At 53.3% G+C, this 20,413-nt stretch overlaps 10 protein-coding genes across 10 annotated transcripts; 6 read left to right on the top strand and 4 right to left on the bottom strand.

Moving 5' to 3' along the window:
* Positions 1-32: 32 nt before the first annotated feature.
* On the top strand, positions 33-257 carry N7510_006268 (uncharacterized protein; the record flags this gene model as incomplete). Its single annotated transcript, XM_056978194.1, has 1 exon — positions 33-257. The coding sequence occupies one exon, from the start codon at positions 33-35 to the stop codon at positions 255-257; it is 225 nt and encodes a 74-aa protein (XP_056834226.1).
* A 320-nt stretch (positions 258-577) lies between these two features.
* On the bottom strand, positions 578-1,327 carry cnaB (calcineurin regulatory subunit B; the record flags this gene model as incomplete). Its single annotated transcript, XM_056978193.1, has 4 exons — positions 578-953; positions 1,013-1,086; positions 1,140-1,192; positions 1,240-1,327. The coding sequence occupies 4 exons, from the start codon at positions 1,325-1,327 to the stop codon at positions 578-580; spliced, it is 591 nt and encodes a 196-aa protein (XP_056834225.1).
* A 378-nt stretch (positions 1,328-1,705) lies between these two features.
* N7510_006266 (uncharacterized protein) lies at positions 1,706-3,634 on the top strand (the record flags this gene model as incomplete). Its single annotated transcript, XM_056978192.1, has 4 exons — positions 1,706-1,864; positions 1,982-2,464; positions 2,522-2,818; positions 2,876-3,634. 4 exons carry the CDS (start codon positions 1,706-1,708, stop codon positions 3,632-3,634), a joined length of 1,698 nt encoding a protein of 565 aa, XP_056834224.1.
* A 477-nt stretch (positions 3,635-4,111) lies between these two features.
* N7510_006265 (ribosomal lysine N-methyltransferase) lies at positions 4,112-5,780 on the bottom strand (the record flags this gene model as incomplete). Its single annotated transcript, XM_056978191.1, has 4 exons — positions 4,112-4,582; positions 4,642-4,869; positions 4,919-5,517; positions 5,606-5,780. The coding sequence occupies 4 exons, from the start codon at positions 5,778-5,780 to the stop codon at positions 4,112-4,114; spliced, it is 1,473 nt and encodes a 490-aa protein (XP_056834223.1).
* Positions 5,781-6,064: 284 nt separating this feature from the next.
* Positions 6,065-7,225, top strand: kae1 (O-sialoglycoprotein endopeptidase; the record flags this gene model as incomplete). The annotated part of the gene is made up of 2 exons (XM_056978190.1): positions 6,065-6,416; positions 6,495-7,225. The coding sequence occupies 2 exons, from the start codon at positions 6,065-6,067 to the stop codon at positions 7,223-7,225; spliced, it is 1,083 nt and encodes a 360-aa protein (XP_056834222.1).
* A 376-nt stretch (positions 7,226-7,601) lies between these two features.
* On the bottom strand, positions 7,602-9,093 carry N7510_006263 (putative Snf1 kinase complex beta-subunit Gal83; the record flags this gene model as incomplete). Its single annotated transcript, XM_056978189.1, has 3 exons — positions 7,602-7,664; positions 7,711-8,305; positions 8,354-9,093. 3 exons carry the CDS (start codon positions 9,091-9,093, stop codon positions 7,602-7,604), a joined length of 1,398 nt encoding a protein of 465 aa, XP_056834221.1.
* Positions 9,094-9,381: 288 nt separating this feature from the next.
* N7510_006262 (uncharacterized protein) lies at positions 9,382-9,855 on the top strand (the record flags this gene model as incomplete). Its single annotated transcript, XM_056978188.1, has 2 exons — positions 9,382-9,555; positions 9,610-9,855. The coding sequence occupies 2 exons, from the start codon at positions 9,382-9,384 to the stop codon at positions 9,853-9,855; spliced, it is 420 nt and encodes a 139-aa protein (XP_056834220.1).
* A 295-nt stretch (positions 9,856-10,150) lies between these two features.
* Positions 10,151-11,629, top strand: N7510_006261 (alpha-mannosyltransferase; the record flags this gene model as incomplete). Its single annotated transcript, XM_056978187.1, has 1 exon — positions 10,151-11,629. One exon carries the CDS (start codon positions 10,151-10,153, stop codon positions 11,627-11,629), a length of 1,479 nt encoding a protein of 492 aa, XP_056834219.1.
* Positions 11,630-16,397: 4,768 nt separating this feature from the next.
* Positions 16,398-17,859, bottom strand: N7510_006260 (cardiolipin synthase; the record flags this gene model as incomplete). The annotated part of the gene is made up of 5 exons (XM_056978186.1): positions 16,398-16,527; positions 16,816-17,080; positions 17,138-17,451; positions 17,506-17,631; positions 17,684-17,859. The coding sequence occupies 5 exons, from the start codon at positions 17,857-17,859 to the stop codon at positions 16,398-16,400; spliced, it is 1,011 nt and encodes a 336-aa protein (XP_056834218.1).
* Positions 17,860-18,589: 730 nt separating this feature from the next.
* Positions 18,590-20,408, top strand: N7510_006259 (uncharacterized protein; the record flags this gene model as incomplete). The annotated part of the gene is made up of 2 exons (XM_056978185.1): positions 18,590-19,558; positions 19,611-20,408. 2 exons carry the CDS (start codon positions 18,590-18,592, stop codon positions 20,406-20,408), a joined length of 1,767 nt encoding a protein of 588 aa, XP_056834217.1.
* Between the last annotated feature and the right edge of the window lie 5 nt (positions 20,409-20,413).

Raw genomic sequence — 20,413 nt, 5'->3', positions numbered from 1 at the left:
TCGATCGTGCAGCAGATCCTCGATCAGTGTACATGACTACTCCGAAGATCATTTTCAGATCTCTGTATTATACTCTGGGGGCTGTTCTAGCATCCCCATCCTCTCCCGATACCGTGGTCATCACTCGTCGCACAAAACACGAGGCGGTCGTGGCGAAGAAGTCGGCCTGTACCACGTCTCGACACCCCTGCGTCGAATCCAGTGCCTCGGAATTCGGATGTCGCGTCTCACCAGACCCGACAATCCGAGACACCTGACACACTTGCGATTGGGGCTGCAGCCAGGAGAGAAAGAACTACTGGGTCCACGAGACCGGAAGTCGGCCAGGAAATGAAAGGAGGATGCGACGCCGAGGTCATTTGGAAGGAAGGAAGAAGAAGAAGTAAATGAAACCATGGAAGGTCGCTCGTTTCAGGTTGCTGACCGACCTGACATTTTGGCTATGTATGTTCAATCATCGCTGGTCATCATGTCATTGCCCACAAGTAAATCAAAAGAAACGCCATCAACCACACACCCCTGCACCAGGATACTATTCATTCATAGACAAATCAAATTTGGTCTGAGTGGTTAACGGTCAGCGTGGTGAATAACGAGGGGACGGGGAGGGCGCCGTACTCAGGGTCATGCTTAGATTCACGTCCGTATTCTCGACCATATCGGTGAACTCCTCGAAGCTGATTCGCCCATCGCGATCCTTGTCGGCCTCCATGATAGTCTTGTCGACGATCTGCTGCAGCTGCACATCCTTCAGGTTGTTGCCGACCATCATCTTCAGCACGATGAACAGCTCGCCGTTGGAGATGTAGCCATCGCGGTCGATGTCGTAGACCTTGAACGCGAACCGCAGTTTCTCCTCCTTGTTGCCCTTGGAACTGAATGCCGACAACCCGGTCACGAATTCCTGGAAATCGACATCGCCACCGCCGTCTTCGTCGAAGATCGCGATCATCCTAAGAGGGAGAGATGTCAGGCAGGGATCAATGGGTGAGAGCGCGCGCATGAGACATACCGCGTGGCGAGCGGGTTGGAGGATACTTGGGGGAGCGAGAGGAACTCGTCGCGATCGATTGCCCCGGAGGCGTCCTGGGAGAGACCACGTGAGCGTCATTTCGGGGGGTGGTACCTGGTCACCGCACCTTATCGAGTTTCATAAACCGTTTACGCAGTCGGTCCACCTCATCGCGGTCGACTGGATCCGGTCAGCATCGGGAGTGGGAAGCAGGCGGAGACACGTACAGTTGGAGCCGGACACGATGTTGTCAAACAGTTGGGTAGTGCCAACCGAGCCGCGCCTCGCACGGGTGGCATAGTGGGAGGAGTCCATGCCTCGTGGTATGTACTGGGTTGGAAAAGGCAAGAGTGATGATGATGATGGGGGCGATGGGGAGGAGGATGATGAATGATAACAACGACCCGAGAATCTGATATCCGTCCCCCCGCACTAACCGCATCGGGAGTGGCAAGCGAGCCCCTGAGGCCGTGCACTGGACCAACCCCGAGCAGACCCGGGTCACACTGCAACGTCAACCCAACGCCTGGCTGCTCTCCCTGCATCATTGTTTGGTCCATAACACCCCTCCCCGTATCGTTTTTCATCACGAAAATACCACCACCATACAGCCCATGATCTCCTCTTTCTCCTGATACCCATTTCATCCCCCCCTCCGCCCATGGTCGTTGCCTGCTTGCGCGTCCCGTCCCAATGACTCGCTACGGGGGCCTGGGCCGGACGCGCCCCAAGAAACTCACCTCCAAGGCGTCCATCCCCATCGTCCGCGAGGATGAGATCGATGCCCTCGACGAAGAGATCCAGTCCTCCCTACAAAACATCGAAACCGGCGTTGAAAAGGCCGAGGAGGAGGTACGCCCCCCTAGCCACTCTAATTTTAGCCGCAAGCCCTGCACGATCACGTGATATCATCACCAAATTTTTCATCAGGAAACAAAACGGCATGCTAACACGGCACCACGCCTCTAGGAATTCCATCTGCAGGTCGCCATCAAGGCCAGCGCCCGCGGCAAGGTCAACGCGTCCCACATCCCCACCCCCGAGACCATCCTCAGCAACCTGCGCTATGATGAGCTGTACCCGCCCATTTTCTCGCAGCCCGCGACGTACATCCGCTTCTCCTCCACCGTCGAGGACTGCTGCGGATGTCCGTATAACATGACCGAGGAGGACGATGTGTTCCTCAAGATCTTCAACCAGAAGCGCGACGCCGCCGACCAGTGTTCCGAGGATGACTTCGAGGCGACCATGAACTTCTTCGAGGAGACCGCGCAGGCTAAGCAGCCGTTCGCGGCAGTCGACAGTCCCCCGGTGCCCTCCTATGCGGACATGGAAAGTGCGATGGATGCCGCGGTAGAGGATTGTGTCAAGCGCTTCGCCAAGGATATCTATGAGCACTGGAAGTCGCGTCGGATGGCCACGGAGAACCATAGCCTGCAGCCAAGTCTCAAGGTGAGTGTCCCCAGCCACTGTTGTATCGTGCGACCGCGCTGACTCTATCCTGTGCAGTTTGAAACCGGCCAAGACACGGACGATAGTGATCCGTATGTCTGTTTCCGTAGGCGCGAGGTGCGGCAGATCCGCAAGACTCGTGGCAGAGATGCGCAGAGCGCGGAGAAGCTGCGGCGTCTGCGTAAGGAGCTGGAAGACGCGCGGCAATTGATTGCGCTGGTGCGCCAGCGCGAGATCGGCCGACGGGAGATGATCTCGATGGAGCGTCAGGTCTTCGCCCAGCGCACCGAGGTCAAAGAGATGAAGCGGAAGCTCAATATCAAGGATGACGATGAGGATCTCATCAACCAGAAGGTGCGTTCTGCTGCTTTGTGCCAATGCACGCGCACATTTGCTGACTCCCTTCTCCAGCCGAAGAAGAAGCAGGCCGAAATGCCCCAGCGACCCAGTGCGCCACAACTGCGTCTGCCTCTCAAGGGCGGTGTCACCGGCGCCGAGGACTTGCAGTTGCTGGAGGAAGTCCAGGCCGAGAAGGAGAACGACATCCTGCGCGATATCAAGCAGAACATCAGCAAGCACATCAAGTGGAACGAGGGTTATGTGGATCACACCCGCGCACCACTGTCTCCATCTCCCGAGCGGACATTCGACACAGCCGCCTTCCGGCCTGCGTTCACCGCGCAACTGCCCACACCGCCATCCTCCGAGGCATCCGATCATAACATGATGGACACCTCGTTAGACGTGACGAGTCCCCTCTTCGCGCGAGACAAGTTCGCCTCGCGCGCAATGGAGCTGCACGAAGAACCGCACAAACTCCCCTCCTTCCGACGCCGCATCGGGCGAGGCGGCCGGCTGCTGGTGGACCGGCGCAACGTGGTGGCCGGGCGCTGTTCCGTCGATCTGGATCCCCTCAAAGCAGACCGCTTCAAGTACGACCAGGAGGACTCGGACGACGAACCCGTCTATGACACCGATGGGTATAGCCTCCAGATCATGCAGCACCGCGCCATCACCATGGCCAAGGCCCGCGAACAGGCCGCCGTGGCTGCCCAGGCTCATGCGCAGGCGCACGCCCAGGCACAATCTCAGCGACGATTGCAGACGGACCAGCAGCCGGGTCATAACCCCCCGGTCAATTCGGGGCAGGCTGCGCCGTCGGAAACGTGAAGACTTGACCGCGAACGACTTTTTTTCCCACTCTTCCCAGGCAGCATTTGGCGGGCGTTTTTTGAGGGTTTGTTCTTATTTTTTTTTAAACCTCTTTTCTCTTCAATCTCCCCTTGTAGTTTAGTACCCTCATGCTTTTTTTTTCTTTTTGGTTGGTTGCGTGGGCGGCGAAGGGAAGTCTGCTTTGAACGCCCTCTGTTTGTCTTGTTTCCCACACCCACCTTCTTCCTCCACCTCACCCACGTTCTTCATTCTTGCTGACACAGACACCGGGGCTTGACTCAAGGTATTCTGCACTTGTTGATGTACATAGTTCCTTTTTTTTCTTCGGGGTGGTCGAAGGGTGGTTGGCGGGCCTGGCCTTGTGTACGGATAACCGACGTTATGATTCGATCAAGCGATGTTGGAAAAGCGAAAGAGAAAAGCATCTTCCGAGAAAATCAAAGATATTTAATCACCCGCAATCGTTGATCGTCTTCACATCCGTGGCATTTTAGCCTGTCTGGTCTCATCCCCATTGCTGGCACTCCGCTTCCGGTGTTCAGTCACCTGAGCAAGATGGCGCTCCAGCACAGACAGAGCAGCAGACAGGGTCTCTTTCTCGCCAAGACGAACCTGGAGGGCCATTCGCTTCCGACGAGAGGATGCATCCTCAGCCACGTAGGGAAGCTGGGCCAATATCTGTTCATCTTCCGAAATAGACGTAGGATAGTACATCGCCTTCGTCCGCAGAGCCCGCTGGAGAACCTCGATCTGAGCAGACTCCATTTTTGGTTTGGGGGGTCTGTTCTTTGACTTTTGCACGTCGAATTCGGATGGTGTCTGAGTGAGGATGGTGACGAGGGACACGAGCTCAGTTGAGAATATGTCGTGGATGGAGTTTTCTGCTGCTGGCCTGGAGATCACGTAGCCGTCATCGAGGATGTCGAATTTTTCGAGCAATTGGAGCTAGGATGGTGGTTAGAATATTCCAAGAGCAGGTAGTGGAGATAGAGAGAGAAATGTACCTTGGGTTGAGACTCCACATCCGCATTTTCCAGACCGGCTGCCTGGCAGATCTCCTTCGATGACAGCTCTATTACATCGAAAGGCTTGTAGTTGTCGGTCACATAACCGTAGCGACGCAGGAGATCCGCTCGCGGGAGTTCTCCGTAGTCGTTGAAGATCTCTTCGCCTAAGTTAATCGGTTTGATGGCTTTCATGACCAGCGCTTCTTCTTCCTGGAACAGCCGAGCCTACTTGGAATTAGTGAATGGTTTGAAATAAAGATGGTAGGACACTCACATTGTTGCGGTGGGCATCCGCATTGAGGAGATCAGCCAGCGGCACCATGCCCTTGGGCAGCTGCTCCTCGTCATCGGTCATATACCCGTCATCATCACCATTCTCCTCTTCTTCATCATCGTCTTCAGGCTTCTCAATGTCAAACGCATAAGCCATGATCAGGGACCCCATCATGTGAGCAAGTTCCAGCAGTGCGTGGGCAGCCACCTCGCCTTCCCAAGACTCACGGGAATTGAGAGGCGGGAACTGAGACGGATTCGCTCTAACAATAGGGAGAATCTTGTCTCGAATTGCCTCATCGGCACCCTGCTTTCCAATCTTCTCAATCACAGGACTGGCCTGCAATTCCTGCAGTTCGGCCGGAGACCAGAACATCAGGGTATCGAAGTGAGAGGGCAGGACCTTGAAATATGGAGCCCATTTCGAGGATTCGCCGCGCAGGTATTCATATATCATGACCAGCATCAGAGAGAGCCATGGGCCCAGCTCATCCAGGTCTGCGGCGAGCAGGGTCTTCAAGTCCGAGTTTTGCACGGAAAGGATTGTGGTGCGAGAAATGGAGAAGAGGTCTTCTCCTTCTTCGATATTGGTGCGAGCCACTGCCATTGAAATATCTATTAGGGCGTGGTCCACAAAAAGGGAAATTTTGTGTGCAGGGTGGGGAGGGGGTTAATTGGGGGCACTCACCGACTCCTCGTCCAGCACCGCTGGATCGAAGGTCTGTCAGAGAGATTTTGGGGCTGACGTGGGCTCCAGGATTGGATTTGAGCCAGGCCAGAAAATTGTGTGACTCTCGCTCGAAGGTCTGGGGGTCGACGAGCGAGTTCGTCTCCGAGTTGAGGAAATGGGCTGTGGAGGACATGGTGGGTGTAGGTCTTGATAGAGAAGAGAAGAATGCAGAAACGAAGTCAAGCATGTGTATGAGAGTGCGGATGGAAGACAGCAGGACAGCCACTCCCAAGTCAAAAATGTACAGTACACAGAGAGAGAGAGAAAGAGAGAAGAAAAGAAGAAAAGAAGAAAAGTAGATGTTGATCGGGGAAACAGCTGATAAGCAAGCGATAACGAAAATCAATTCCCGCCAAGGTTCCATCCTCTAAGACTCTACAACACCCGCCAGTACTCGACGCACACACAGAATCCAAAATGATAGCCATCGGAATGGAAGGCTCCGCCAACAAGGTCGGGATAGGCATCATGCTACACCCGACCGACGGCAGCGAGCCCCGAGTCCTCGCCAACGTGCGTCACACCTACAACTCCCCACCAGGCGAGGGCTTCCTGCCCAAAGACACAGCGCGGCACCACCGAGCATGGGTCGTCAAGCTAGTGAAGCAGGCACTGAAGGAGGCGCGGGTAACCGTGGACGAGGTGGACTGCATCTGCTACACAAAGGGCCCGGGGATGGGCGCCCCGCTGCAGAGTATTGCCGTCGCGGCGCGGATGCTCAGTCTGCTTTGGGAAAAGGAATTGGTTGGCGTGAACCACTGCGTTGGACGTACGTTTCTTTATCTTCTCTCCTCTCCTTTCTTTCTCCTTTGTTTCATGAGTTCAGATGGTTAATACCCAGCGTTAGACATCGAAATGGGCCGGCTTATCACCGGCGCAACGAACCCCGTTGTCCTGTACGTCTCCGGCGGCAACACACAGGTGATTGCGTACAGCTCACAGCGGTACCGAATCTTCGGCGAGACGCTCGATATCGCAGTGGGGAATTGCCTGGACCGCTTTGCGCGCACGCTACATATCCCCAATGACCCGGCACCGGGGTATAACATCGAGCAACTGGCCAAAAGGGGGAAGCGGCTGGTGGACCTGCCGTATGTGGTGAAGGGGATGGACTGTTCGTTCTCGGGAATTCTGGCTGCGGTGGATGCGCTGGCCGCCTCCTTGGGTCTCGCGGGGGCCGAGCAGGCGCAGAAAGATGACGGTGATGCCGATACCAAGAATGAAGATGGGGACAAGCCCACCCGCGCCGATCTGTGCTTCTCGCTCCAGGAAACCATCTATTCCATGCTGGTGGAAATCACCGAGCGCGCCATGGCGCACGTCGGCTCGAAACAGGTCCTGGTTGTCGGCGGCGTCGGCTCGAATCTGCGTTTACAGGAGATGATGGGGGTGATGGCGCGGGACCGTGGGGGCAGTGTCTTTGCGACGGATGAGCGGTTCTGCATCGATAATGGGATCATGATTGCGCAGGCGGGCATGCTTGCGTTCCGTGAAGGCTTGACGACCCCGTTGAAGGAATCCACCTGTACGCAGCGGTTCCGGACGGATGAAGTATTTGTGAAATGGCGGCAGGATTGAATGGATGAATTTCTATGAGTATAATAATGTGTTATGAAGCGAAAAACCAAACAAGGGTTCGGAATTCTTGGAGAAAGGAACATGAATAATTGAACATTGAAACCAAAGTTCTTCTGTGCTATTTCCCAACTCCCCCAGACACGCCCCCAACGCCTTCGAACTCATGCTATATGTGGTCCCCGATCATGTCTTGCCGGAAACATTGAATTGATATTCTTCTCGTGCGACAAGTGTCAACCAAATGTCTGTACGATTTTAGTGCAGAAGAAGTGGACTCCACATGGGAAGCGTGAAAGCCGTGAATAACGCGGCAATAATTTCATAGACTCTCCGGGGCAAGAATCTGCGAGTCGACTGTGCCAACATACAGATTGACCTATTCTCCCGTGATGTCGCCTGTTGGTTTGTACAAAATGGTCGTGACGTACTGCGAGTAGAACTATTAGTACGAACTAGGAACAGTTCATACAGCAAAGTGGACTTACCTTTCGTTTGTATCTGGTAGTGACACTCGTAGCGAGAACACCATTCTTGATGCTGCTCGTGGCAAGATGGTTCAGAACCGTGTGGTTCGGGTAGTTGAGCACGCTGCTATCGTCCTTCATCGGGGTGGTACCGTTCAAGATCGATTTCCCCAAAAACAGCGGCAGACTCGGCGGAGTGGCCATATCCCCAATCACATTGGCAGCCTGCAAGTAGGCGGGACTGTCTTCCTCCTTGTCCAGATCAGCGAGGAACTGAGGAATGTCACTGCCAAAATCCCCGGGCGCAACTTCTTCCTCGATCTCTTCCTTCGGCGGCTCTTCCACTGTCTCCCCGGATTGGTCTTGCTTCGGGTCTTCGGGCAGTGCCTGTGGCGGGTGGACTCCCGGCGGAACCCCGGACTGCGGAGTCTTGTCGTTTTCCCTCTGGGCATCTTCTGCGCTGATTTCGACGTAGTTGACCAGGTGGTTGGTGAAATCCACAGCTGTCGGAAGGTTATCTGCAGCTCTCATCTCGCCATCGACAATAAACTTCAAATGGTGCGTGCCGGGCCGCAGATTCAATGTGGTGGTGCACTTGACGGATCCATCATTTTCGCTAGATCTCCGGTTAGACTAGTTGATCAACAGAACGGACAAAGCATACCTTCTATGTAGACGAAACTTCTTCTCCCAATTGACAAATGTTCCCGTCACATAGATCTTCTCCCCGGGTCCCGTCCATTCAATCAATGTGGGCACGGCCTTCCCCACCCCACTCACAGTATACGGCTGCAGCTCGTCCACCAACTCATCCCCATCCAACGTCGAGCTGCCGACCGTCGACGCATCCTGGTCCATCTGCTCATCCAGAAGCCGGTCCGCGGGAAGCGATTGGATATGCGAGTCTTCGGGGCCGACGATCGGCGAGCCGGGAGTGGTGGTAGCATCGCCAATGGGCAGGGGCATGCGCGGTGGGCGCTGCAGGTGCGCCGACGCGCTATAGTAAGAGTTGAGAGGCGGGCCAGAGGGGGCCACGGAGTCGCGGCCCGCGCCATGGCGAGAGGTTGGAACCTGGACCGGGTTGGTGGGGTCGGGCGAGGGGATATTCTTGCTTTGAGCGGGCTGGGGTCTCCGTGTGTCAAGTCTCTCCTGGTGGCCGTGAGGCCGGGTTGGGGAATCGGGGACAGTCCGAGTCTGTAACCGGTGTTGCGAGGGTGCCTGGTATGCTGCCGAGTGGCCGGCGACGGTCTCTCTGGTCGCGGAGGGGTCGGCGGCCACACTTTTGGATGTCGGAATTGCATTGAGGGACGGTCGACGAATCACCTTTCTGTCCCCCGTTGAGCCGGCATGCGCATGGCCTGGCGGCGCATCGCCGGCCGGGCCTTTGGAAGGGTTGTTCCCCATGTAGGGCGGGGGAGGACGTTGGGCGGCGAGGCGAGGCTGGTTGGGAGAGAGGTGAGGAAGAGGAGGGGAGGAGAGGTAGATCAAGATGGCAGCATGGACGTGCTGCCCATGTCCGAGTGAGTAAGTAAATCAATAAAGAAGTCACTGACTAAGTGGGAGGACGGAAAGAACAGCGGTTGGAGAGCATGACATCGTGATGCAGCCCCGGTTTGGGCCTGGAATTAGGGCACGCCCTACCCGCCCTACGATGGCCTCAACCCCAGAGCGGAGCGTCTCTCGCATTCAGCCATGGAATGGTTATCGGCCCTCACGTACGGCCCGGCATTTGTGTTCAGTGTGTTCAGTGCATTGTTCACCTATCTACTGGGTCTGGTCCGGTTCCTGGCCATACCTTTCCTCTACGTGGGCCATGGCCTCCTCCACCTGGCTTTCCTCCCCGTGCGGGTCCTGGCCAGGTTCGAGGTAAGTTAGACTAGAACTACAGGTATTTGACATCCGCTCACGGGACTCTTTTAGGTCTTCCTTTTTTTTGTGGCGGGCGCCGTGTTGACCGGGACGACGATTGGCTTGCTTGTATATTGGACGGGAGCCTCCCTATCGCATGTTCTGCGCATCTCCGAGGATTCTAGTCCGCCGCCAGACGACGTAGAGCCCGAAGAGCCGCCATTCGACTACCTAGCCGAGTGGAAGGCCATGGGTGATCGCCAATTGCTCTCGACGGCGATCGTGGAAGAGGAAGAGTCCAGCCAGGACAGTACATAACATAGTAGGACATCATCACATCATCGCATCATCATCATCAGCAACCAACGAACCTAGTGGGGCGTGCCGCATCTAGATTGTAACCTCATCCTTCATTTCACTTGGTCCCCCCCAGATTCATCGACATGTAAATCATGTCTCCTTCTCATCCTCTCGCTCACTCGCCCCTGTCCATCCTCGGCTACGTCCCTGCTGACGTGACCTGATCCCTGGATTCGTGATCAGGGCCAATTCCGCCGCCGTACATAGTTCGCCTCTCCTGCGCGCGCAGACCCCCCTGTCGTATACATCCACCATGGTCTTCCCGCGGTTCCTACTGCGTATCCGCACTCTGCTCGGTGTGCTGTTTCTCATCGCCTTCCTGACGTGGGGCTACACGCGATATGACTCCGACGACTACCGCATCATCTTCACCGGCCCCGACACGTCGGCGCAGGTCTCCGTGGACCTGACGGAGCACCACCGATGGTTCTGGTATAAGTTCCACCCACTCCTCGAGAAGTACGGGCCCGACGCCGACCCGCTGATCGAGGAGGAAAAGGCGCCGACCGAGGGCTTCAAAGCGACCAACCCTGCGTCGCGCCCAGATTACCTGTCCCTGTCGGCGGCCGCGATCGTCACCATGAAGGAGTCTCATACGGGGTTCGTGGACGTGGTAACGCACGCTCCGCCGCTGCTGCGCTATATGCCCGGCACCAAGGGTCTGGTCTCGACGGCCGGCGGCTCGTATCTGCCCGTGCTGGTGATCTCGTTGCGCATGCTTCGTCGCACGGGGTCCAAGTTGCCCATGGAAGTCTTCTTGGCTGATGATAGTGAATACGAAGAACATATCTGTGAGGTGGTGCTGCCGGCACTGAACGCGCGATGCATCGTGCTCTCGCACATCCTGAACGTGGCACCCACCACCATCTCCAAATACCAGTTCAAGCCCTTCGCCATGCTCTTCTCCTCATTCGAGGATATCCTGTTTCTCGACGCCGATGCCTTCCCGCTCGAGAAGCCAGACGTCTTGTTCAAGAGCGAGCCCTTCCGCTCCAAGGGTATGATCACCTGGCCGGATTTCTGGGCCTCGTCAGCCTCGCCACTCTTTTACGAGATCGTCGGCCAGCCCGTTCCAGCCATGGACCTGCGCCAGTCGACTGAGTCCGGCGAGATCGTCATGTCCAAGTCCAAGCACCTGCGCACCCTCCTTCTGTGCACCTATTACAACTACTGGGGACCAACGCACTACTACCCGCTCCTCTCGCAGGGTGCCGCAGGCGAAGGCGACAAGGAAACCTTCGTGGCCGCCGCAACAGCCATGAATGAGCCCTTCTACCAAGTCAGCGAGCCGATCTGCGCGCTCGGCCACGCAACAGCGGGCGGCCTAGCCGGATCCGCCATGGCGCAGTTCGACCCCGTCGCCGACTTCGCGCTCACACGCCAGGGCAAGTGGCGCATCAAGGGCGACTCGGCGCCCGCCCCGCCCGTGTTCTTCATCCACGCCAATTTCCCTAAGTTCAACCCGGCCACTGTCTTCACGTCGCAGGCCGTCAACCCAGCCATTGCGGACGACGGCTCGTATACCCGTGCCTGGACCATCCCCGAGAAGGTGGTGGAGGAATTCAGCGCCAAGAACGACGTTGAGAAAAACTTTTGGCGCGAAATTCTTTGGACCGCTTGTCAGCTTGAGGATAAGTTCCGTACCTGGGAGGGCCAAGCTGGGATTTGTGCTGGTGTTAAGGATTACTGGAGTGTCATCTATGGGCCGGAGGACCCCGAACCCGTCTCGTGAAGTCGACTTCGGTTAAAAGGATATAATCATACATATTGCATCCACCCTCTGGGGGCTGCCATTTGATTCGGCCGTCCTTGTCTAGGGGTCTAGGGATGCGCAACCACCCCAAGCAAGTGGTCCCCTGGGGTTCCGCGAGAGCAAGCCACGTAGGATCTGCACAATGCGGTTTGGAACCAACACCCATCCCGGGGACAGTTCAACGTACTACGTGAGAAAATATGTCCGGGTCGAGGCGAAACATCCGCGTCTCGGCGTTGCTTGCTAATAACGTCGGGCCTGGAAGATGGGTGCTCGTCGTTTTCTTCTTATTGGGCTGAAAGGCGGCGTGAGATAGACTCTCTGGGTCTAAACGTGTATAAGTATATAACTGGCATCGAGATAACTTATTAGCTATACATATCCCCTTCCCTCTGGAACCTTGTGATAACCGATTTATAGAGAAAATAGTAATCGCGTATTTGGCCAAGTGTATGCTGTATCCTTCTCTCTATGCTGCAATACGACCATATGTTCTTCCGAGATGCTTACAAGAGAGAAGTGTTTTTGAGAGTGATTGTAATAAAGTATTTTTAGCATGAACCGCACTACCCTGGTTTATAGTAAATACATTTCTAACATTATATCACATACTTAAATCCTACAAGCAACGACGCTCCATCCTAATTTATCCGCTCGTTAAGATATAATTTATATATTATTGCCTCAAATACTATAACATACAAAGGAATTTCTGCAAGTCTATGAAGGTATATAGTCAGATTATTGGATCGGCCGTTGTAGTGACTAGAAAAGATGTGAACGACACTAATTTGCCCAGATAAGTAAGCAGCTTTATGGGTCTCGGTATGGCCTAATGTGAGTTGGTTTTGCTAAACAGTTTCTACCGCGGTCTATGTTAGAGCTAAAAACGAGCGTTTCATGACGTATAACATAGCTGGGTTTTAAGGCAGAGTGTTGGTTACATTAATGTCACATTCCGGAGACGGTTTTGGTCTTTGGCCTAATTGGGAAGTGACCGTCACTTTTGATGGTCGATATTAAGGTAGTATAGCGGTAGGGCTCGAACTTTTGAATCCGGAGACTCATCAAATAGTTAACTTAAGGAGTTCATTCTTGTACTATCCTGATACTTATTGTTGCCCAGCATTTTAGACACTAATGGCTAAAATAATGCTATCTCGCCAATAGAGGGAGGACTGACTAATTTCTGCTGTTACTATGTGCTCTAGAAATATAATATCCCACAACCACAAAACTATCTCTAAACTTAAGCAATTGAAACAGACCATAAAAGGCAGTTCATTGTACACGAAATTTTGGCTCTATCGATATCCGGCCTCTGTGACGTTTCTATTTCCGGACTTCGCCAAGACGACGGCATTCCACCCGTGGGAGGAAACGGAACTGCTGGTTTCGGATAACCGTCACACGAAATAGGGGAGAAGCGGAAAGAGACAGCGACAACGCTATATTGTCTGGGTATTCTTCCTTGTCGCTGTAGATTCTGATTTTCAATTTTGTCATCCTGCGACACGAACATTTTCCTTAAATCTATATGTATGTTTTGTCTTCTCGCAAGTTACTCATATGCTAATAAAAGCTACAGCTCCAGAGCAAAAGAGCAAATATGCGTTATTTCGTTGTTTTTACGCTTCTCCTGAGTGTGGCCATGGCTGCACCGGCTACCAATGGCCCTATGAATGACCTATCTAAACGTCAGGTATGGGAGGCTGCTACTTTTTTTTTCTCAATGGCGAATTTTGGCATGAAAATCTTTGGAAATAGGACTGACAGTACTACGTGGATAGGATGTGAGTGATAATTCTTGGTTCGACGCGAATGACTACTAGATATAGGACTGATAGAGGCATGGCATGGATAGCTTGTGAGTGATAATACTTGGTTCGACGCGAATGACTGCTTGATATAGGACTGACAGTACTACGTGGATAGGCTGTGAGTGATAATCCTTGATTCGACGCGAATGACTACTAGATATAGGACTGACAGAGGCACGGCGTGAATAGGGTGTGAGTGATAACCCTTGGTTCGATGCGAATGACTACTAGATATAGGACTGACAGAGACATGGCATGGATAGGTTGTGAGTGATAATCCTTGGTTCGACGCGAATGACTACTAGATATAGGGCTAACAGAGGCACGGCATGAATAGGATGTGAGTGATGACCCTTGGCTCGATGCGAATGACTACTAGATATAGGACTGACAGAGGCATGGCATGGATAGGTTGTGAGTAATAACCCTTGGTTCGGCGCGAATGACTACTTGATATAAGACTAATAGAGGCACGACGTGGATAGCTTGTGAGTGATAATCCTTGGTTCGACGCGGTTAACTACTAGATATAGGACTGACAGAGGCATGGCATGGATAGGTTGTGAGTGTAATCCTTGATTCAACGCCAATGACTACTAGATATAGGACTGACAGAGGGATGGCATGGATAGGATGTAAGTGATAACCCTTGGTTCGATGCGAATGACTACCAGATATAGGACTGACAGAGACATGGCATGGATAGGATGTGAGTGATAATCCTTGGTTCGATGCGAATGACTACTAGATATAGGACTGACAGAGGCATGGCATGGATAGCTTGTGAGTGATAATTCTTGGTTCGGCGCGAATGACTACTTGATATAGGACTGACAGAGGCATGGCATGGATAGCTTGTGAGTGATAATCCTTGACTCAATGCGAATGACTACTTGATATAGGACTGACAGAGGCACGGTATGGATAGGAAGTGAGTGATAATCCTTGACTCAATGCGAATGACTACTTGATGTAGGACTGACAGAGGCACGGCGGATAGGATGTGAGTAATAATCCTTGGTTCGACGCGAATGACTACTAGATATAGGGCTAACAGAGGCATGGCATGGATAGGCGGTGAGTGTAATCCTTGATTCAACGCCAATGATTACTAGATATAGGACTGACAGAGGCACGGCGTGGATAGGATGTGAGTGATAACCCTTGATTCAATGCGAATGACTACTTGATATAGGACTGACAGAGGCATGGCATGGATAGGTTGTGAGTAATAATTCTTGGTTCGACGCGAATGACTACTCGATATAGGACTGACAGAGGCATGGCATGGATAGGTTGTGAGTAATAATCCTTGGTTCGACGCGAATGACTACTAGATATAGGGCTAACAGAGGCATGGCATGGATAGGCGGTGAGTGTAATCCTTGATTCAACGCCAATGACTACTTGATATAGGACTGACAGAGGCACGGCGTGGATAGCTTGTGAGTGATTATCTTTAGTTCGACGTCAATAACATGACTACCGGATATAGGACTGACAGAGGCACGGGATGGATAGCGTTAGGAGATGTGGTACTTGGGAAGGGGATGGTGTTCTTACAAATGCCTTAGTGTAGGTTTTTCCTATCATTAGGTTTCCCTACACTCTTGTGCAAATGCAAAGGCTTTCTCTTCATATTTTACTACATCACCTTTGGAAAAGAGTAGCTTAGTAAACCCATTGCAAGATACTACCCATTTCAAGCTCTCTGGCTATACACGTGTCCTACAATTATTGATAATGTGTGATTCTGGTGATGAGGATATAAGATGTAGCGCGAGGGGCAAGTCCTTAGCTTGTTCAGCTTCGATGGCTAGAGAGTCCATAATGACGCAGATTAGGATGTACTGCTGCGAAGACCGTAGTAACGATGGGTCCCGGATAACCTGGCTATGTAGCCTGATAGCTTCTGCTGGACGGTTTGGCCTTGATCTTCGTAAACTCGTACCATCTTGAAGAGGTCGATATCGACCACTCAGAGTTGCCGCGAGCGAAGGTTTGATTTACACTGTCCACATTGGCAATATATTTCCTCCGCGTCTCGAATACACAGATCTGTTTTTGTAGTTCTGTATTTTGCTCCGTAAATTCTTGCTTGAGTCGGAAAGGATTGGGCAGTACCATATCATTGCGTGCATTTACTCATGAATATATTGACGCCGTATCAACACACTACCTAGGCAGTCATCAGGGTCAGGTGGGTAGCTGATCTCCTGGAATCATCAGATAAATTTGGTAAGTTGTGGATGCTCACGTCCTATTCATCCTTTGTTCTGCTTGTTGTGTCTGCTTTGATTGCATGTCTTGCTTGGTGTTGCTGCGGATTCGCGATATGTATTTCCTTCGTTCGTTCGCGATGCCCGGTTCCGTGCCCTCTTGACAAGGCCTGGCCCTACTATTTATCTAAGCGTGGAATATATCTAGGAAGGCAGGCCTAGCGTTGGGTTTGGTTCTTCAGCTTTGTATTTTCGTTCGGTAGCACCGATAGCGAGTCTGCTTTCCCTCCTTTAGGGCCCTGGTTCCTATACGACTAGCTGGAGCGTGATAGGAGATAGCAGGACATGAAAAGATATGGATGGAGTATAGAGCCTCTGCATTTACAAAATGACATGGGGAAACCTGAGCCAGGAATAAACCGTATCAAGGCAATCTATGCAAGGACAGATAAGACAAATATTCGCCACTTGCTAGTTTTACCCATAAAATGGACATCACTCACCTAAAGTCAGTTAGCTCTACATCCGTAGAGTCACCGTCTCTTACTCACGTGGGGTGAAGGAGTATTCATGCTAGGGACCAATGAATGAATGGCCCGAGAAAGAAACTGGTTAGGAAGTAGCAAAGCAAAAAAGGGACGCAAAAAAAATCAGCAAACAAATGCTGGTTTGATATTCATCTAGGGATCCAAACAACTATAATACAATTCAGGATTTCCGCTTCGCTGCAGCCTGGGCGATGCGCTTCTGCACCTCCTCCTTCGTTAGGATTTTCACGGCATCCTTGGAGAAGACGTAGCTTAGGCCGGACCAGAGGGTGGTTCCTGCAACGAGGTATCTAGATATAGTTAGCACCAAAAAAAAAAAGAAGATCGCCAAGAAAGAAAGAATCAGAAAAAAAAAAAAAAAGAAGAATACATGCAACAGTCAGGATTCGCTGGTGGTCACCCACCCAACTACTAACTGACCGGCGTGTGGCTTAAGTACGGCTGAGCGGACGGGAAGCCCTGTTCTCCACACCCTGTGGTCGCATGTACTCAAAACACCCGTAAAGCTGCTCATACCCGCCCCCACCAGGTATTCACCCACAATAAAAACGAAAATAGCAAAAAAGTGACACACTTACTGGAATCCAATCATGGCCTCGCTCAAATGCCAGGAGTGAATAATCGACTCCGGCACAACGGGCAGCGCAATGGCACTCCCCACCAGCACGAGCTGCAGCGCGGTGTTGATCTTTGAGATCTCAGTCGGCTTCACCTCTGCCGAGGGCAGCGAGAAGTCCCAGTACCGTGCCATGGTCTTGGGCGGCGGCAGTGAAATCCAGCGGTAATAGATGGCGGACAGGGCGAGGCCGACATCCCGTCCTAGGATGATCACGGCCAGCCAGACTGTAACGAACACCAATCAGAGCGAGAATCGAAACAAACACGGAGACAACCACTTACCAGGCAGGGACCCGTTCACCGCGAGACATGCCACCCCGATCGTCATCAGCAGCTTGTCGGCCATGGGGTCAATGATGGTCCCCACCACCGTCTGTAGCTGGTAGCGCCGGGCGATGTAGCCATCCACCAGGTCGGTGATGCCTGCATAGGCGAAAAGCGACAACGCGGCTGCATGGTAATTGTGTACCAGGAGATACCCGACCAAGGGGGCAGCAAGTAGTCGGGAGAAGGTGAGGATGTTGGGGATGGTGTAGATGTTTTCATGGGTCTTGGGCAGAGATAGTTTTGGAAGAATGCCAAGTTTCTTCGGTCTGCTGGAAAGAAAGTCAGCGGGTTTGGTGTCAGGGTTGAATTGCCAGCAAACGTACGTTTCAGGGGAGCTTCCATCCTGATCCCCAGGGGGTTTGGATGCATTCCACCTCTTGTGCTGGGTCAAGAATGATATCCGCACAGGTTTCCGAGCAGCCTGGAAGTAACTCGGGCGGTTGACCTCGCTGGAACAGATTCAGTCAATTTCAGCACGTAAAGTCCGGACAGAATCCATACCTTAAAAGAGACTGAAGTGAGATAGGAGGTCGACTGAAGGTAGACAGAGACTGTGAGTAGAGCCCATGTCTTTGGATGTTCCGATGTTGAGACAGATTAGGCCGAACAGAAAGGAATGGACTTTTCCATGCCCGAGGACTCCCCCGAAGAACTTGGCCGGCACGAGAAGAGATCATGGTGACACAGAAGAAAGAGAAACGAGCGTTGTCATGCCCAGTGGCCGGTTTCAGATGGTGGCCTAGCACAATGCAAGAGGCAAACAGGCAATAGAGGAGCCACAGTCCTGAGAAAAAGAAAAGGCTATGAATGCATAAACACAGACACGTATAATACAGAAGGTATACTGCTGGTCGTTAGCTGAGATTTCTCGGGTACCCAGCAGTAGGAGGGTAGGGGGGAACCGGACTATGGAATTGTTCAGAAAGAGAATCCTCCCGCAGGGCTCTTATAGCTGAGAACAAGAACCCAGACCCCGATCAAACGGTTGTCCAAGACAAGGTCGGTGATGATGCTGAAATGCAGAGGACGGTGTCAGGCGGAGGAATATTGTTCCGTAGCCGAGGTACAGGACCGACAAAGAGACCATCACTACTGACTGCACTCCCTCTCCACCTCTTTCATGATCAACTGCCGGTCCCCGTTGGATGGGTACATGGCAGGATGTGTCTTGGCAGCACTGTTGTGTTGTCATCTGTGAACGCACTAGATGCCCAGCTGACGGCTTCGAGATGCTGCACATGACAGCGCACCTGACGGCCGTGATGATGGCCGGCCGATATATATACCCTGGCCTAGGGAAGATGGGAGGAAACCGCTGCCTAGAGCCACAGATGTCCAGATGGAGATTCAAATAAGGCCTTTTGCAGCGGACAGCGTTTTCTGTACCTCCGAGGGTGTCTGCCCACAATGGCTGCAACATCACCCACAGAGACCACACCTGGTCCTCCCCCAATCAACTCCTCTCCTCCCTCCCCGTCGCATCCAGACAATACCCAATTACAGGACCCAAACATGGCCAACCCGCGCCTTCTTGTCAATCGCGCCTGTATCTACGAACGCCAACTCCCAGGCGATGCGTACATCACCGCGCATGTCCAGCGCCTCCAGCACGGCTTCTACTCGAGCACCGCCGTGTCCGACAAGGACGCAGAGCATGTAGACTTCCTCGCCATCAGCTTCGTATTGCACTCGCCACACACGCTCTCCCACCGCTTCAAATCTGCCACCATCCGCGCCTCGATCCACGGCAGTCGCGAGGTATCCACGTCGGCCATGTATCCGCACGGCTACCCGCCGGGCAACCCGCGCTTTCTGATGCATGCACCGCACCTGATCTACGGCACCGTGTCCCCCGAGACCATGGAGTGGACATTCAGTCTTGCCGGATCGCTGGGCATCTCCGAGACGCCGTTCAGCGCCAGCGTGATCCCCTCGGGCAGCATGAACGGCCAGTATCGGCGGTACGAGATGATGCGCATCCAGGGCTCGGCGCGCACGCTGAAGAGCGACCTCGGCCCGGAGTTCGACGTCGAGGCCGGTGAGATCGTCTGGTCTCTCGAGGAAAACAATCTGCAGCGCTCCGGTCTGCCGCGCGAATTCACTTTTGTCATGCTCATCCAGAAACCCACTGCCGATAATCGTGTCATGCTGTCTATCGATATCGAACCTGTCATCCAGACATGGTTCGGCAGTTACCCGGGCTGGTACCTGTCCCTGCCGGCGTTCCGGCCCAAGCTGCGTCGCGGTGTGGATTTCCGGCAGGAGACGGGGCAGCGCTTCGAGCCGGTGGATAAGACGGGGCGGTTCAATTTCGCGGCGTTGGAGAGCTCGTTCGATGACTACATCGCCATGCCGGGGAGGAAGTACAGTCGCCAGGTGAGTTCGTTTCGGTTGTAGAAGTGAAGCAAAGAACTAAGATGTTTCATAGATCCAAATTCCCCCCGATAACTCCAACTCTCTCACACCCATCAACAACTCCCTACAGCAGAATTACCCTCAGAACTACCCGCAGAACTACCAGTGCCAGTACGGCATGAACATGAACCCGATGCAAATGCTCCTGAACAACAGCATCTCCGCTCAAAACAGCTTCGCAGAAACCCAGCTCCGTCGATTGCACGCGCAGACGCTTCCTTTCGGCAACATGTCCTCAACTGCTTCTTCCAACATGGCCACCAATACCAATGCCAATTCCAATGCCGCAGCCCCTGTCACAACTTCCACCGCACAAACCGGGTCTGCGCTCATGCCCGAAGCAAATACAATCAACATCCGCCTTCTTCTCGACCACGCCACAGCCTCAAACATCGCCAACATGCGCGTCCAGAGTCCGCGCCCGCTTCGAGGTCAAAGCCCGCAGACCTCCCGACCAACTCCTGCCACTACCACTGCACCTGTCGGCGGCCCTGCGTACCGTCCCGAGACGACGCTGCGCCGGACCCGATCGCGGGAGTATCTCAATGCAGGCTTCTCCAGCGGTGCGAACATCAACGCGAACACGAACACGAGCACGGCGGCTAGTTTCCGCATGCGCGATGCGGCTAATAGCTCTCTGCGCGAACTCAAGGATGACGATGCCGATGAAAAGGTGGAGGACAAGCGCGACCTTGGTGTTCAGAGTCCCGGTGGCAGATCCCGTGCCCGTGCAAATGGGATTCACCGCGTCATGACCATGGCGAATCAGCCGTTGACAGCATCCGTGCTTGCTGCTTTGGCGGAGCATTAGACTAG

Source organism: Penicillium lagena (assembly GCF_028827675.1).
Source record: "Penicillium lagena strain IBT 129212 chromosome Unknown utg000003l_segment0_segment0, whole genome shotgun sequence".
Lineage (NCBI taxonomy): Eukaryota > Fungi > Ascomycota > Eurotiomycetes > Eurotiales > Aspergillaceae > Penicillium > Penicillium lagena.
The sequence above is the reverse complement of the archived record's forward strand: the minus strand, read 5'-3'. Positions and strand labels throughout refer to the sequence as shown.